Genomic DNA, 18051 nt, shown 5'->3' with positions numbered 1-18051 from the left:
TCGATTGCCATGATGAACTCTGTTGTAAGAAAACTGAATCCAGAAGTCAAAAACATGTGCAGAGAATAACGTGAATTTGGTCAGAGAGGTTGCTGTTGCAGCAGCCGTCTCTCAGTTCTCAGATGCTGGATCGTCCTTGAATGCACCGACAGTGAAAATCCCTGCTTGCAACTCCACAGGACATCAATGTTAAATACCAAATATGAACATCTCGGCGAACATTGCCTGGTTACCCTGGTTAACGCTGAATTTCTGCAAATTTAATTTTCACTTGAATTAATTGATTTAATGACCTTCCTTCTGGAAAGCAGAGGACCTCTTAATGTTATTTTAAATATAGGCAATTTAGAGTTAAAAGAAGCCAAAATACTGACCTTTAAAGGTGCTTTTGGACTTTGCAGTTTCCTCCTTTTAATTCGGTTGACACAAGACAAATGTTGGTCCTTGGTATATTTTGATTGCTCTGTCTCATTTCAAGCCTTCTTCACACTCATTTCAACACTGAACACTTCATCACAGTCTGACAAGGCCCGTTCCACCCAGAGGCTCAACCTACGCTGGATGCCTCCTTCAGAGGAAGCAGAGCCTGAAGCAACACAGCTTGATGTCTCACTCCTTAAACTTAAAACTTCACCTTTGTTCATTGTGTCAACCTTGTTTCTTAAAAGAGCAGATACCAGCTTTACATGTGCATACTTTGCAGAAATTGAATAAGTGAAACATTCAGTGCATCAGTGTAATAAATTAGGTTTAATGTCTGACAAAGCATTCTGTTTCCCTAAAAATCAACATTCAAACTCCAACTTTACTGTGTCAAGTAAATTTCAACTAAATCTGCTTCCATTTAACCAAGTGCAAACACAAAAATTGAACAAAACAATCCAGCAGTCACTTAAAACTCAGTAAATTCTGATATTGGCATTTTAACTGAAGCTTATAGGCTATACAGTCGAGGCTTTCTTGTGTTATGTTTCGCTAAAGTCCTCAAAGTCCTGCATTATTTAAAATGAATCAACAGCGAACATTTTGGCGGACAAGTCTGATTACAGTTCAATTCAAGTTTATGCTTTTATTTTGAAGGCAACACAGCCCAACTTCCTGTTTAGTTATGGCCGTCAGCTCGATGCAGTTTGTGTCCTATTCATCCTGGTGGACTTGTCCTGGTATTAGAGCATCACTCTCAAGCCCCGCCGCCGAGGTGAACGGCGTGATCGTTTCCAAGGAGATTTCCGGGTCGTCCTCGAGCTGGACGGTGGCGGGAAGCAGCAGCAGTCTGTTGTGGCTCCGGGAACCGTTGGAGATGATCGACTCCTCGTCAAACTGTGGGCTCATGTCCTCCAGGTGGTCGGACCCGACGTTGATGGTGTGAGGATGTTGCTGCGGCTGCGCGGGGACCAGCGCCTCCTTGTGGAGCGTTGTGTCGTGGTGGTACGAAACCAGCTCGTCACTGAAGTTCACAGCTTCCACCGTGTTGTTGGAGCACATCTGGTTGCAACCCAGAATGGTGGCGAAGGCCCGGCGGAAGTCTGCGTTGAATGCATAAATGACCGGGTTGAGGGAAGAGTTGGCCCAGCCGAACCACACGAAGACGGTGAAGGTGGTGTTGCTGACGCAGGGCGGGTCGCAGAACGGCATCGTGCAGTTGAGGACGAAGAATGGCAGCCAGCAGAAGACAAACACCCCCATGATGATGGAGAGGGTCTTGAGGACTTTGGTCTCCTTCTTAAACGAGGACTTCAGCGAGGCTTCTTCGTTGGGCCTGTGCTGCTGCTGCTGGTTCCGGTTCACGCCGTGGCCGCCCTGGTTCTGGGCCTGCTCCGCCGCCCTCTCCAAAGACGTGATCCGGCGGATTTGGGTCTGAGCGATCCTGTAGATCCGCGTGTAGGTGGCGATCATGATCACCACCGGGATGTAGAAGCTGATGAAGGAGGAAGAGATGGCGTAGGTCTTGTTCAGGTTGGCGACACAGCTCTTGGCGGCGACGCTGGCGTTGAGGTTGCTGCTGCTGTTTGTGAAGTTCCTGCCGTTGGCGGCCATCATTTCCACCACTTCCTCCATCACTTCCTCCTCCTCCCCGACCTGGTGCCAGTTGAGCTGCACCGGGATGAAGGAGATCAGGATGGACAGCGACCACGCCACCCCAATCATGACAAACGCCACGCGGTGAGTCATCTTCCGCTCGTACTTGAAGGGGCTGGCGATGGCCCAGTAGCGGTCCACGCTGATGATGCACAGGTTCAAGATGGAGGCCGTGGAGCACATGATGTCGAAGGCGATCCAGACCCCGCAGAAGCGTCCGAAAAGCCACGTGCCGGTCACTTCGGTGATGGCCTCCCAGGGCATCACCAGCACGGCCACAAACAGGTCAGACACGGCCAGCGAGATGACGAAGAAGTTGGTGACTTTGGAGCGCAGGTGGCGGAACCGGACGACGGCGGCGCACACCAGCGTGTTCCCGAGCAGCGTGGACACGATCAACAGGAAGAGGAAGCAGCCGATGAGGACGCGCAGTCCGCCGCTAGCTCCGCCGCTAACTCCGCCCTCCTCTTCCTCCTCGTCGTCCTCCTCTTCCTCGCCGTCTAGCTCCGACAGAACTTGGGTGAAATTACTCCACGTCGTGTAGTTTTCCATTTTTTTGATTGAAAGTGGTGACAGGTGGTTAGTATCCACAAGGAAAACCGCTTCTCTTCTTTCCAGCAGCTCTCGACGCACAAATCATCCTCTGATCTCTCAATGAAGAAGAAAACTAGTGAGAGAAATTGTCTTCAATTAAAAATCCTGCATGCGTCTGTGCGTAAAATGAGATCCTTTCTCTGGACAAGCGATGCGCAAAGCAATACCCAGAAAAGCACTCCTCGAGTATTTATCTCCAGAAATTGAAAAAATAATTGATAATTACTTAATAACAGTGAAGAAGAAAACTAGTGAGAGAAACTGTCTTCAATAATAAGAATCCTTCATGCGTCTGTGCGTAAAATGAGATCCTTTCTCTGGACAAGCGATGCGTAAAGCAATACCCAGCGCGTATTTATCCTCAGAAATTGAAATATTAATAAAGATTTTAAAAAAAACATTGATAATAACTTAATAGCAGTGATATTAATGAATCCTGTCGAAGTTCAGTGTCTCCACGGGAGGGTAAAAAGGTCTCTGTCCCGGTCTTTTGTCCCAGTGTGACTCACAGTGGACTCACCTCTCTCAGTGTGACGCTCAGACTCCGAGCAGGTGGAAACATCTGCAGGGCTCGTTACCTCCTCAGCTCAGGTAATAGATTACTGTCTGTCATCCAGTTCACTGTCTAGCTTGTTAGCTTTGAATAATAATAAAGAGTCCAAATGAAAAATGCATATCTGAATTATGAGATAATCCCCATTTATGTCCGAGGAAATGTGCGTAAAGCACACAGATGCTCTCTGGGAGAAACAAATGAGCTAATTAAATTATAACTAATTAAAAAAGAAGATAAATGTGATTATAAAAGGAATTTTCTATGATATTATTTTAACTGAATCTAAAATGGTTTGCTGTTATTTACAAGGAACAGTGAGATTTTCTTCAAATCTGACATCATGCCTTCAACAGATGATAAAACATCATTAACAAACCAAACTGATTATTACTATAATACCACTATTAATACCATCATTACATTAATATATAACAGGATCTGCATGAACTCTTCAAATAGAAGCAGATTGTGTCAACACTCATTTCAAAATGCAGAAGTAAACAAGAGGACAGAAAAGAAAGTAGGATTTATTTCCATAAGAAGCAGGCTGGAATAAAATAAAATATATATAATTTACTTCCTCCTAAATCTTCATTGTGATGTTTTGCCCTCTCTGCTGTTGTGTTTTTCTATATGAGCTAACAAATAGAGACTAGAATAACAATAGGATGATGAAAACTGTTGTTTTTCAGTCAACATTGGTGATCCTTTTTTTTCTTATCTCGGCAGACAATAAGCAACAAAACACAACATGTAACAATGACTGCAGCCCTGTCGACACTGTCCATGGCCCACTTTTGAACACACACACACACAGAAGTAAACACTTCAGCACCACAGACAGTTCAAGAAAACACATTCACATCCTGTTGTTGTTCCTTAACTAACTGAATCAACATAACATCTTCCAATTTCTTCCACTGTTTTTCTTCCACAGATGAATGCAGTCGTGCAGAAGCATCTCTTACATTTTTCAAGACCAATTTGACAATGTTATTGTGATGACAGAGAAGTGTCATTTCCCAGTCATGACTAAATGCTCATTCTCGTATAAAAGACCACAAAACAATAATTAATTGATCAAAAATATAAGATAAATGACCGAGAATTGGCACTTCTGTGTGGTAGAAAAACATTGAATCAAATTTCTAATCAAATTGGGATCTAATGAGATTAATTTCTTTCCCATATCTCTTTGAATGCATGTGCTGCTTGTACAACCATTAATGATCATTATATGGCAGATAATGCTGTGGGTTGTTATGAGGCCCTCTGCTGGTCTCAACTGAGACTGAAAAGAAATGAGGGATGGATATTCTCTCAGATAAAATTCTCTTTGGGATGAGTGAATGATATATTCTGCATCTCGGGTTCATAGTGAGAGTTATTCTATTTAAAGGACAGAATATTACTTGAACCAAAAAACACCTCAGCTTTGCATTTCTGGCTCTTTGTCTTTTTTAGTGGTCATTTGTCGTCTCTGAGAAGTCACATCAAATCTCCTCCGCAGCTCCAGGAGAGTCTGAGAGAAGAAAATGTTTCAGCGATTTTAAACATCATCAGTAAATGGTTCAATTCAGGTTATTGTGCCGAATAAAAAGAGTGAGGGCTTCTTGTCACACACAGCAGGAGAAATCCATCAGAGAAGAAGATACGGTTTTAAACAGCAGCCTTGTGAACTGAGACACTCTCAGAAGATAAAGGGATGTTGTTACTTTTTCTTAAAAGTGAATTACATTCTTTACCAGGAATTTCTTTCTCATCCAGCTACAGTTGTGTTCACAAAGAGTCCTTACAATCCAGACACTCATGCTAGAACCACAAAGTCAATCACAAAATCAACATTTATTGAAGTCTACGGTAGAGCATGCTTTGGAAAAAACAGAAGTCAAGGAATTTGTTTTCATGCACCAAACTTTAAAAAGGTTTTCATTTTCGTGGCTCCAACAAAATAAGGACCTCAAATTTGCACATCCACCTCTGACCTCAGCTTTATTTCTGTACAGGGGAACTCTGAAAACACAGTTTGCGGCTCAGTAACACTTATTTCAGTAAAACACAAACGATACTGTCATTTAAGTTGTGCTGAACATCTTCATAGCACAGCTGTCCCGTATCATCACCAGTCTGACCAGCTGCAAAAGGCTGCCTGTTCAATAACCATAAAGCTTGACGATGGTATAAAACTCTGAACACCTTCATTTTCTTCTCCTTCATCTGGTTATCTGCATCTCTTCCACTGTGATTAATAGAGGTGTAATGAAGGAAGCCCACTGAGACTTGATGGATTGAGTACTCATAACTATGGTGCTAGTGTGAAGTTAAATCAACTAAGAAATGACCTGAGATGATGAAGATGAATTTGGGACATTTTGCAACCGCCAGATGGCGCCACCAGTCTGCTGCAGATTTCTGCAAAATCCTTTTTTTATCCTAGTGGCCAAAAATCAAAGTGTGTGTAGAGCGTGCTGCTTATGTTGCTCCTAATACCTTGAGTTAAAATATTTCCTCTACTGTCTAATCAGATGAGTTCTGAGAGTAACTGGTGGGACTGAAGTGCCAACAACAAAAATGGAGCCCCAAGCCTCGCAGTAGTTCTTGCTGACTAGTCGGAGCTGATTCATCTCACAGACCACTCGGGCAAAACATTAGTGGGACACTTTCAGGTGAGTTTTAGCTGCTGTTACTGTGGTTTCGATCCTCTGAGCTTGTTGTTTGTAGCTGACTGGAACACAATTGATTGATAAGTGATTGACTGATGCAGATACTTGTTGCCTAGCAATAGCAAGGCATCTCTCCTTGCAAAAGATCTGCAGTCTGATGGGGAGTCTGATCACTGCGCAATGCAGCTGTAACAGGTTAAACCCAGTGGGCAACTCCGGGGTCTGAGAAGTGAAGCCAACGCTGAAGTGTCTTAAACTTGCATTATTTCTAACAGCCAGCAGGGGGCGACTCCTCTGGTTGCAAAAAGAAGTCTGATTGTATAGAAGTCTATGAGAAAATTAGTCTACTTCTCACTTGACTCATTACCTCAGTAAACATTGTAAACATGAGTTTATGGTCTCAGTCGCTAGTTTCAAGTCTTCTTCAATACAGCATGATGTTCATTTAGTAAATTATGGTCCCATTTAGAGTCAAATAGACCATAAAGCAGAGGATGCTTTAGGGCGGGGCTATGTTGTGATTGACAGGTCGCTACCACAGCGTTGAACGGTCTGAGAGTTATCCGTGCTTTCGTCTTACAACTTTAACCCTTTCACAGTGTGTTTTCAGTTCATGAAAGTTAATTGTAACATTTTTGGTCGCCTAAAATTGTCTTATTCAGCATTCAGTTGTACTAAACCATTATGGCGACGGCCAAAAACCAAGATGGTGATGGCCAAAATGCCAATCCACAAACCAATAGGTGACATCATGGTGACTACGTCCACTTCTTAAATACATGTCTATGGTTAAAACATGCATATGTATCATCATCATGATGTCCAACTCAATATATTTGGTTGTGCTCTCAGTTTTCTTTGGATTTAAAGGGGACATATCATGATCATTTTCAGGTCCATACTTGTATTTTGGGTTTCTACTAGAACATATTTACATGATTTAATGTAAAAAAAAACAACATTATTTTTCTCATACTGTCTGTCTTATTATACCTGTATTCACTCTCTGTCTGAAACGCTCCGTTTTAGCGTCTGTCTCTTTAAGACCCCCTCAGGAAAAAGCCCAGTCTGCTCTGATTGGCTTGTGAGAAAAATATGGTGCACCTTTGCAAAGGAAGTTCAAGTTGAATCTTATGTTTTCTGATCTAGGATGCCCACAAAAAACTGACTGGGTTGTCTTATTTCACAGTGTGTGGGTTGGTAGGAACTCCAGATACCCAGATGTATGAGCACAAGCACTGAAAAAGTGAGTTTTTCTTGATATGTCCTCTTTTATAATGAGCACATTTGAAGAAAGAAAAAAAAAAGAAGTAAAGCAAGCTCTACTATTGGCACAGTTTTAGTTCCACTATTGTTCTTGAGGAATCCAAAGCTACCCTCAAGCGTGAAATTAATCTGTCCTCAAATTAACTTCCATAAAGGCCAGAAGCATGCATAATTTTTGTCGGCCTGGAGATCACAGTAATGTCAACACCTTCACTTAACCTGTTTGTAGGGAGCTGTGAGATCATGATAAGGTCAGACTCGGTGTGTGTTGTCTTTTACTTCAATGTTTGTGGGACCAAATTTGACTTTTAGACCTTGAGAGTGACAACATTTGTCCCATCCTCACAATTATAGAAGTACAAACATGTATCTGTCAGACTGGTTGTGTGCATGATAGCATTTTCATTGTTTACTGTTTGTTTGTTTGCATTTTTCTGCGTATACTTCCGTGGGTGTGTTTTTGTAGGTATTTGCATGTCCAAACAGTGTGCATGTGTGTGTGTGTCAGACTGCGTACCTGCACATACCTGAACTTTCTGCTTCTTCTTTTTTTACAACCTCTAATTCTTTGTGGTTGCTACTGTACACTTTGTTTTTAATTTATGTTTTATGTATCTGTGTGTGCGTGTGTGTTGCACTTTGCCACGAGGCGAGGGCAGAGTCACCTCTGACGCAGGCAGGCTGATTGGGCTGCTCCTCCTCGGCCGTAGTCACGCCTGGTGGCAGATCTGGCGGCGGCTGACGGTTCAACGCCGAGTTGAAGAGTTGAACCTTTAATGACTGTTTTGGTACGCCTGATGAGGGGCGGGGACGGCTGCTTGGTGTGTGTGTGGGATGCTTGTTTAAGTGTGTGTGTGCGTGTGTACACTTTTTCTCTTTGCATCTTTGCATGTCTTTGCGTGTGTGTTATTGAGTGTGCGAGTGTGTATATGTCCATAATTATGTTTGATATAAAAGAACAAACAACTACTGTGTTGCTCATTTGCCTATAGGCTAAATCAGCCTTAAACATGCTGCAGAATCAAAGGCCTGTATGCGTGTGTGAATGTCAGTGTTGTGTGTGTGTGTATGCGCGGTGAAGTTGAACTTGCATGAACCCGCCGTGCAGTGAACTTGACAGTGCGGCTTCATCTAAAGGTGAGCGTCTCTGCCTGTCGGAGGCATCTCGCTAACATAAACAGAGCGCCGCTGCTAGCAGGGCGTGGCTCACCTGAGGCAGGCATGTTTCTAGAGATGATAGATAGAGAAGAGATGTTGGTTGCAGTCCTTTAGGACTGTTATTTAGCTATAACGTGCACTGTTTTCTGTTAAGCTATGTCGCAGCGAGTACAGGCAGGCTGTGTACAGTAATCAAGTGGTTTTCCACAAGGATATGGAGGATATATGGATTAGCAAGCCAGTGGGGAAAAGTTGCCAGCTAGGGGGGTCTGGCTGCTGCCCCCCTATACACTGATCTTAATTGTCGCATATTTTCCTAGATTTTAGTTTTTTTGCTTTTCTGCTTTTATTTTATAGTGAGTTTTTGCTCTGTGCTCCAATAACAGTTGAGCAAGCTTGGAACCCGGCAGAACCTCAGGAAAACTTTCCCCTTTCCTGTTTGGTGACATACAATAATATAAAGCAACCCGGTCTTACGGGAAGACATATAAATACCACACATTACACGGACATTCCGCATGTCATGAGTACGCATTTTAGCGTTTTCGCGTGTCATTTCTACGCCACACAAACATCCACAGTGTAGACAAGAAAACTACTAACTTAGGTTCAGGCAAGAAAATCGCTTAGGGTAAGGGAAAAATGTCGGGGTTGGCCTTAAAATAAGTAAGTAAACTAATTAAACACGTCACAAACATTAATAAAAAACTTGAGAATTGTCGTGACAAACGTAACTAACATAAAAAGAGTCAAGTGACAAACATCACTAATGTAACTTACAAAACAAAACACCAGTCAACAATGGCCTCGAACACCATTCTCATTTATACATGGATGCATTTGCATTGCAGTCAGTACAGGATACATAGCGTACAAATGACACACAGAAATCATGAAAGGTGAACTTATTGGACGCTAAACGTCCTGCGTATTATCGTGGCATTTATACGCATTTTTGTGCAAACGGGCAGCAAGACACATGACGTATAGAATAAGAAATAATAGTGACACAATCAAACGTGACTGGGCACTATACAATTATAAATACATTCAAATAAAAGATATATATTCTCCAATCTTACAGGTAAAACTCGCACCCAGACTGTGACCGAAGTAGGAATGAGGACAATGTCCCTGAAGATTATCAGGTTGTGCCACTCATGATAGTGAGAGAAAAAAAAACTCCAAGTAGTTCCTTATTTTACAAACATAAATGTTAATATTTAGATGGAAGGTGATCATTGCAGGGTTGTACTTTAGTGTGAGGAGGGCAAATGAGAAAAGCAAAAAGCAAGTCGATGCTGCTGCTGACCCACTGCTGAACCTTGGAGGAATAATGACCCTGGAGGACAAGTGTGTGTGTGTGAGAGTGTTATTGTGGCAGCCGTGATTGTTTTAGATCTTATCCTAGTTTTCAGGGTTCATGTGTTTTGGAGTTAATAGTTTTTATCGCTCTCACTTCACTGTCTGGATATTTTTAGCTTTTAGGGGATTTCGTGTTTCCCTTCTGAGGCCATTTCACTCCAAGCACGGGTTTTCGTCCGAAAAATCGCACAGCAATTTATAAAAAGTGATGATTCGTCTACTTTTCTGAAAGCATGTGAATCCCTCAAATTGGAGATATACAATAAGGCTTTCAACCGACAGTGACAATAATGCATCACTAGAGTTTGGAGTATTCCAAGAAGAACCATTCTTTACAGCTAATACTTTTACTTTTGTTAACAAGTTTGACTTGAACTAATTGAGTATTCGTACACTTTGGTTTGAACACTCGTTTTGCCTCTGTGATTCCCACAGAGAGAGAGAGAGAGAGAGAGAGAGATTGAGAAAGAGGTCCAGTCATAAATCCTGCTGTTTGACAGCAAACACACGGCAGGGTCACCAAGAAAAACACACACACACACACACACACACACGCACACACACACACACACACTCACACAGTAGCCCCTGGCTGCTGAGAGAGGAACAAGTGTGTGTGTGTTCACTATCAGTTTATCAGCTAAATGAGAAACAGATCTGACAGCAGCTGTGTTGAGGCTTTTGTTCCATTAATTATCTAAATATGATCTTGATCAAAATAAAGATTCTTCATTTAAATACCTTAATCATATTTAAGAGACTCATTAATTATTCACTTGAAAGTTGTGGTTCAAAACTTTCAGAATCTATTCATCTAAACAACTTTCTGATTACTCTTTATTAAGAATGTGTTGATGCACCACTATTTCAGTGCAGCAACAGATCTTTGGTGTCTTAAGTGGGAACTAAAGTCAACATTGAAGCTGTCCACTGTAAGTTTGGAGACAAAGGACAGAGTGATGGAGACCAAATGAAGAAGACACACATACTGTGAGCTGTCTGAGTAAAGTGTCAGAGCGGAGTCTCAACAGTGAGAAGAGCTTTTAGGTCCGACGGTGACGCTGAGTGAACGTCTGAGCAACAGGAAGACGAGGAAACCTCAGTCATAAATATTTACAGTGAGAACAGACAGGAGCTGTTTTGGATCTGTGATTGTGTTTTTTGTCTCACGGATTATAAAAGAAAGAGTAAAGGGTCAAAGAAAGTGCAATTGTGTCATTCAGAGTGTGTGTGTACGTGTGTGTGTGAGAGAAATGTGCCATGACTGTTCTCAGTCAGCGAATCAGTGACATTCAAACTGAGAGAAATGAACAGAATCCATTTATTTTCTCACTCTTTGTTTCATTTTTTAAACATCTGTGTCTGAGCCTCCATAATCATTCATAATTCTTGCTTCACTTTATTTAAACTTTGCAACTCTGAAGCCCCATGCACCCACAGTCTCACTCTGTGTTCCTGTATACAACCCTTCCCTCCTTTGCCCATCTACACACCTTCTCTGAATCAGCCTCATTAGTCTCTTCTGCTCCCACAGTTTCTCCAGCCAATCAGCTCTCTGCCTGCTCTCCTGTCTAATCACCTAATTCCCCTCACCTGAGCTTCTCCGCCCATCTCTCCACCTGCACTTCATCCCTTCGTCACATTAGTTTGTATTTAAGTCCTGGTTTTCAGTTCAGTCTTTGTTGGATCCTTGGCTTTTTTTTTCTGTAATGTTCAGTTTTGCTTTAAGAATAAAAAGTTATTTCTTCAAGTTCCTGTTGCTGTAAATGAAACCGTAGACTCTGACTTCAGTGGTGTCCACTTCCGTACTGCGTGCGGCATCTTTGCTATTGTTCTTCTGCTCATGCGAGTCAGTTCAGGACCAGTTTACACAGGATTCTGATACTGGCCACATTTAAAAAATAATGTGAACAGCCAAACAAATCTGAGCACTAAATCCTAATAGAGCACTAAGGCTTGCAGTGTGAATGCAGCCTTTAGAGAGCAAAGGGTTTGGATGTTTTAATGCGTCATATGGCATTGTGTGTTGCTTTTGAAGTGTCTGCGAACATTAGCTATTAAAAAACATGTAGCTCCAGTTGGTGCCTCTGTTCTTCATGATTGTAAGGGTTAAACAGACGGGGCTGCTCTCTCCCTCTCGCCTCACACTCTCTCTCTCTCTCTCTAAAAGCTTCCAGCAGCTCTGAGAGGATCAGAGCTTTCAGACCACTTGTTGCTAATAGAGGGATATTTACCCTAACGGGAACAGAGAGAGTGTAACCCCAGGTCACTGCACTCAGCAACAACACTGACACAAAGACACACAGACAGGCTGCTCTGCTTTTACAGCAGGGACAGACGGATAAAAAATGTCCGTCTGAAGCGGTCATGTAAGCTGTGTTCAGACAGGAAGCAGCTTCAGTACGGGTCACATACTTCAAAAATATACATTTTTCAGATCATTCTTTTTAAGTCTAATTCAACTCCTGCTGCAATGCAAACTCTCCAGCATCAGTCAGTGATCACAGCAGGTGTTTCCCATCAGCTGTCAAAGCTAAAGCACCTGCTGTTACATCACTGGTTGGGGCGTGGCCAGATATGCAGCATGTTTTTGTAGCATGCATTTGTTAAGCAACCCGGTCTCACGGGAAGGTGTATAAATAGTACGACATTACGCGGAAATTACGCGTATCGTGAGAATGCATTTACTGTAACCTTTTCACGTGTCATTTGTACGCCTCTTTTCGTGTCATTACCGCACGCAACAAAACCTTCTGCAGTTATGCTTGGGCATCAAAACCACTTAGCTAGGTTTAGGAAAAACATCATGGTTGGGCTTAAAATAAGTACGTAAACTAGGCTAAGTAAAATATGTATGGAAAAAATGTAACAGAAGTACGGAAAACATAACACTTGGGGACATGAACACCGGTCAATTGGTTGAAAGTCCTATGTTTGTTGGACCCATCCTCCACCCTTCCTGCCCACCGTTAAAATAAGTACGTAAACTAAGTAAAACACGTACAGAAACAACGTAACATAACTATGGAAAACACGTCACAAACTTCACTAAACAACACATGACAAACGTCACCAACGCAACTTGCAAAACCAAACACCGGTCTCGAAAATTGGTCTCTTTGTTAAAAGTCCTGTGTTTGTTGGACCCATCCACCTCCCCACCTGCCCGCCATGAGCAGTCTTTCTCGCGTTTTATTCTACGTCACTTGCTCTGAGTATAGCATATTTACACGGATGTGTTTACATTAGACTCAGTACAGACTACATGGCGTGCGAATGATACGTCAAAAGCAAGAAAGGCGTTCATATCGTACGATAAATGCCTTGCGTGTTATTGTGGCATTCATAAACCTTTTTGTGTGAACAGGCTGTGTTAAGATGGACATTTTCTGCACTGTAGGCTCAATATTGACCAATATTATGAAGATGAATATGTCCGATGTAACTAACCAGAACTTAATGTTATTGTCATTTGCACACACATTTAGTCAGAAAAGGTAATCAGAAAACCCAAAACAAAAAAGGTCAAAGTGAAATAAAATTTCCATTCAAAACCTGCTAACTGGTTGTCAGTTCATGCCCTTTTTTGTTTTCATGTTGGGTCTTTGTTATCTGAGGAGGCTGTTGAATTATGACGGCCAATCATAACAATTTAAAGCCGATGAAAGGAAGCTATTAAAACAGAACCAGGGCCTGACCGGGCTCCGCTGGACTGTGTTAAGTTCTGTGAGGAGGGACAGTGATGGCAACAACAACACGTTATGTGAAAAATAAAACCGATTAAGAAACGGAACACTGATCGAGTTAAACGTCCTGTGTTGTCAGCTAAGCCCCGGCTTTGGGAAGACACCAGCAAATTAGCCGGAACAACACTCCGGCCGTGTTTGTTGTCATTCCGGAGCCAGTTATGCCTGGCGCTGCTTCGCTGTAACCCCGCTGCGGTGACACCTATCTCGGCGTTAAACAAATACGGCGAGGTCCTGACCCTCCGTGTTTGGATTCGCAGGCTGGGAGCCCAGACAGCAGCGCAGCGCTGCGACGCACGTATCAACACAAACCTCCGTACAGGAATGCAGCCGCGGCCCGTTTGACTCGGCCACGGACCCCTCCGTGACCCGGGGTGTGTGTGTGTGTGTGTGTGTGTGTGTTCATGTTCAGCCTCTGTTTCTGTCTCTGACACACAACACACAGATCAGACTGCCTCCAATACACACTGACACACAGTTACAGTGTTCAAGTTTGTGGAAAGTGAGATTTGTTTGTGTGAATTATTTGTATTGTCAGTCATACCAAGATAGAGACAAAAAGAAAGATGAATAGATATTTGGAGAGACCACGGCGCAAGGTTTACGTCCAATGCCAATGTTTGGTGTCAGTGCAGGAAGTAGGATTCCCTTTATGTAGCAAAGCCTGTCATCAGGTATATTTGTTCAAGGGCCAGAATTTCTAAATCAGTGTGAACAGACTCCTAAAAAAAACATGTGAAATCCATAAGTAGATACATTACTAGAAAATGCTCTCAGACCTCCACCAAGATGGCAGTTCGTTGAGGAGTGATGGTTAAAATGTGTAATTACGGAAACGTAATTGCAGAATGCAGTGGATATTGGTGGTGAGAATGCTAAAAGTTTCATTAGATCCATCCTGACAAGTGCAACACAACTAACAGAAGAGTCTCAGAACTGTCAGTCCCAGTCCGTCCATGCCCACATGGAGATCCAATCAGGCAGAATAAGTGAAAACACCTGTGTGGGTGGACCATGCATTCATGTACAGACAAACTTCCACACATACTGTAGATTCACTAATGCATGAGGACACACAACCTGATCGCATGGGAACGTACACCCCAACCCTCCGGATTTCCCCGGGAGACTCCCCTTTTTCATCATCCTCTCCCGATTTATGGCAATTTTTCACATCTTTTTTCCTTTTTGTTATCTCAACCTGTTTCTGGCGGTGTACAGCGTGTATACACCCTACTGTTGCCACCTGGACAACAATACAGCTACACTTATTGTTTTTTCCTGGCGGAAGAGAGCTGCTTGGGACACAACATTGAGCTGCACTCACCGCTGGGTTTAGTGCACTTCACAGCATGCAGCGCCCAAAGTTGGGCTTTGCTAGACGCAGAAAAAAGCCATCGTGGTGAGGCAGAAGCCGTTGGAAATAACGGGTTTCAGAGCGCAGTGGTGCCGTTGTCACTTTGTGTCTGAAAGGGCCTTCAGTGAGTAAGTGACGGAAAGAAAAGTTGAGAGTACTAAGAGAAAGAAATACTCAAACAGGTACAAAAATTAATGAATAAAATGAATGAATGAATGAATGAATGAATGAATGCAACTTTAGGAATAACAGCATGGTTGGGCTTGAAATAAGTACATAAACTAATTAAAATATGTATGTAAACAATGTAACATAAGTACAGAAAACACGTCACTAACGTAACTTCAACCAGGTCAACCACACTTTGGGACACGGACACCAGTCTGCTGGTTAAAAGTCCTGTGTTTGTTGGACCCATCCACCTACCCTCCCTCCCACCATAAGTGGCCTTTCTCACTTTGTATTCTGTGACACTAACTCTGAGCGTAGTATATTCACACAGATGTGTTTACATGGCAGACAGTACAGACTACATGGCATGAAATTACATGCCAAAAGCAAGAATGTTGTTGTGATTGCATGAGAAAATTGTTGTGTCATTGATATGCCATTTGGTGAGACCGGGCTGGTACACAACAGCGCTCATACACAAGGCTTTAATGTGCCACTGGCTGGGTGTGGTGCCCCGGCAGAGTTCATGAATTAACTGAACTCTTGAACTGTACTCTGGTATGTAGCAGACAGTCATTCAGAGAACCAGTCACTCCAACTGCACAGGATTAATCTCTGTCTTAACAAGTCAGCTACTGAGTCCTAATGTCTTATATTAAAGGGTGAAAAGTAAAAGTTGTAGAGAATGAAAGAGTTTTGGGACGTTTGGGGGATGATTTCTCAAACAGATTTTGGAAAAATGATTGTACTTTTGAAGAAGTAAATCCTCCAACACAGGACCAAGTCACTGACGTCATTCATGAAGTCATTCAATGAAGTCATTCAGTCAGTATTTCAATATGTTATATAGTCTATTAGTCAGACAACCAATAAATCTGTCAGTTGGTTGGTTTGTCATGTGTTTGTGCATCTGCCCATCCTCCCTTTTCTCTTTCTTTCCAGTTTCCTTCTCCCTTTCTTTCTCCCTCCCTTTTCTTATCATATTTGCTCCATTTCTACCCACTGCAGCTTTAAGGGAAACCCTCCTGCTGCATCATGTAGCGTTGCACCATTAAAATTACTGCTTTTTTATCTGTTGACATGTGTTGATGCTGCAAATGGGACAGTATGGCACGGCATCCCATGCATCACCAATGTGTTTCACCCCTTTAGGTCACAGTATGCTTCAAAGGAAGTAGGTTGTGATAACGGCCCCGGAGGTATTCATGATGTTGCATGAAAAATTACGGAGGAGGTTGTGTGAAGACTGTAAAAAAGGAAAAAGAGAAGTTCAAACCCAGCCTACTTTCACACCTCTGAACACCTGGCCAATTGCCGCGTAAAGGAGGCGTGAATGTTGGATTGTCTGAAGTAAGAATTAACAAATTGTTGGACGAAGCCCACGCAGATTCATAGGCCTTGACAGTTTTTCCCAACAACACAGATTTTTAATTTACTGGTTATACCTCAGGCTCTGGCTTTGTGATCTTCAGAAGTAGAGGTTGATATTTGAAGGTAAAATGACATAGCAAAGTCTCTACAGGTCACATAAAGTCCTTTTAAATGTTTAGCTATGAAATAACAGACAACTTTACCAGTGTAAAATCTGTAGGACACTCCACGAAGGTCAGAGGTCATGGTCAGCCTGAGGGGAGTCGGTCTTGGTCAAGGACACTGCAGCAGGGCAGACAGGGATTTGAACTTGTGACCCTCAGGCTGAAGGTTCAGACTCTCTGCTCACATAAACATGAAGGTGAACTCCAAAGTGTCCAAACTGAACGCAGGGTTTTTCTTTGCCTTCCTGTGTCTGGCCTTGTTTCTGTCTGTCTTTGTGTCTCTCTGAACTCTGCAGGCGGTTTTTAGCTCGTCCTCCTCGAGGCTGACGGCTGGAATGCTGACATAACAGATGTTGTCTGACAAAGCCAATAATTATCTGCTGTACGGCTGTATGTCCATACCCGCTCTTCCTCCTCCACCCCTCCTCACTCTCCACATCCTCCTCCGCCTCCTCCGACTGCTTCACCATCTATGTTTCCTTCAGCTGCTCCCCCAAACATTTACCTCTGCATGTGAAAATGACATTTATCTTTTATCTTAAAGATATAGTAAAGATTTTAAAAATGGGTTCACCAAAATTACCCCCAAAATACAAAATGTTCTCGCTTCCTTCTCACAGATAGTTTTGATTTTATTTGTCCAAGTTTTGTGATTCCTGCCTCCACTACAAGGCAATGATTATAGCATTAAAAATGTGACCTAAGACTCTTTTATCAAGAATATTTAACTGTGTTTGCAGCTTGTTTTTGAATAAACCTGACCTGACTTTGATTGTTGAGGTGGGCGGATCGCTGCAGTGCACCGCTGGCCCGAGCCAGTTAGTTAATTTTTCTCTAAGGACCGCTCTTTTACCTCATTATTATAATTAAGTGCTCTCCCAGTGACCTGAAAACAGCCATTTAGAGAAATCTTTATTGATGTGTATCTTTTGTTCTCAACCAGAACACAAGCGACACGAGTCCAGAGGGGTGAGGAGGTCGGGTACTGGGGATGTGTGAGGAGTTATGATATGGCAAACTAGAAAATGCTGCCAAATGATTGATATGAGGTTGTTTTTCATTTGTTTGTTGGGTTGAAAACAAGAAGAATCTGAACTGAATTATTTCATGCTCCATGTTCATGTTTTAATCAAAGTAAAAGTCATATTGGTTTGGATCTGTTTATTTTTTTTATTTGCTTTACATTTAGATTCACCCCCTTTAACGTGACCAAATAGCAGAACGACGATACACACAGGTGATAGACTTTTCTGCACTTACGACCCACTGATTGCAGCTGTGACTGGCAGCCCGTCGCTGCAGCTCCACAGAGATAACTAAACTACACCTCACTGCCACAAGGTAGATAAACATAAACAGGAAAATCCATTAAAATCCTTGTTGCTTACAGTTGACCCCCAAAAAGAATAATGCCAATACTAACGGATTTTTAACAGGTGGTCTTTTGTGCACATGAAATAACAGAATTGCAGCCAATTTTTTTTCCTGTTTTAAAGGCCTATATTGGTGCCTAACACCCATGAAACTGATTAAATATTTCTTGCATCCATAATGTGATATA

The 18051-nt window shown here is 42.5% G+C and overlaps 1 protein-coding gene across 1 annotated transcript; it reads right to left on the bottom strand.

The window, feature by feature from the left end:
• Positions 1–760: 760 nt before the first annotated feature.
• Positions 761–3101, bottom strand: LOC119495899 (D(1)-like dopamine receptor). The gene has a single exon (XM_037782811.1). It carries the CDS (start codon positions 2629–2631, stop codon positions 1138–1140), a length of 1494 nt encoding a protein of 497 aa, XP_037638739.1. The 5' UTR covers positions 2632–3101; the 3' UTR covers positions 761–1137.
• Between the last annotated feature and the right edge of the window lie 14950 nt (positions 3102–18051).

The sequence above is a fragment of the Sebastes umbrosus genome, chromosome 10 (assembly GCF_015220745.1).
Source record: "Sebastes umbrosus isolate fSebUmb1 chromosome 10, fSebUmb1.pri, whole genome shotgun sequence".
In the NCBI taxonomy this organism is placed as follows: Eukaryota; Metazoa; Chordata; class Actinopteri; order Perciformes; family Sebastidae; genus Sebastes; species Sebastes umbrosus.
The sequence above is the reverse complement of the archived record's forward strand: the minus strand, read 5'-3'. Positions and strand labels throughout refer to the sequence as shown.

Excerpts from the sequence above, each read along its gene's own strand:
- LOC119495899 (XM_037782811.1), bottom strand. The coding sequence starts at position 2,631 with ATGGAAAACTACACGACGTGGAGTAATTTCACCCAAGTTCTGTCGGAG.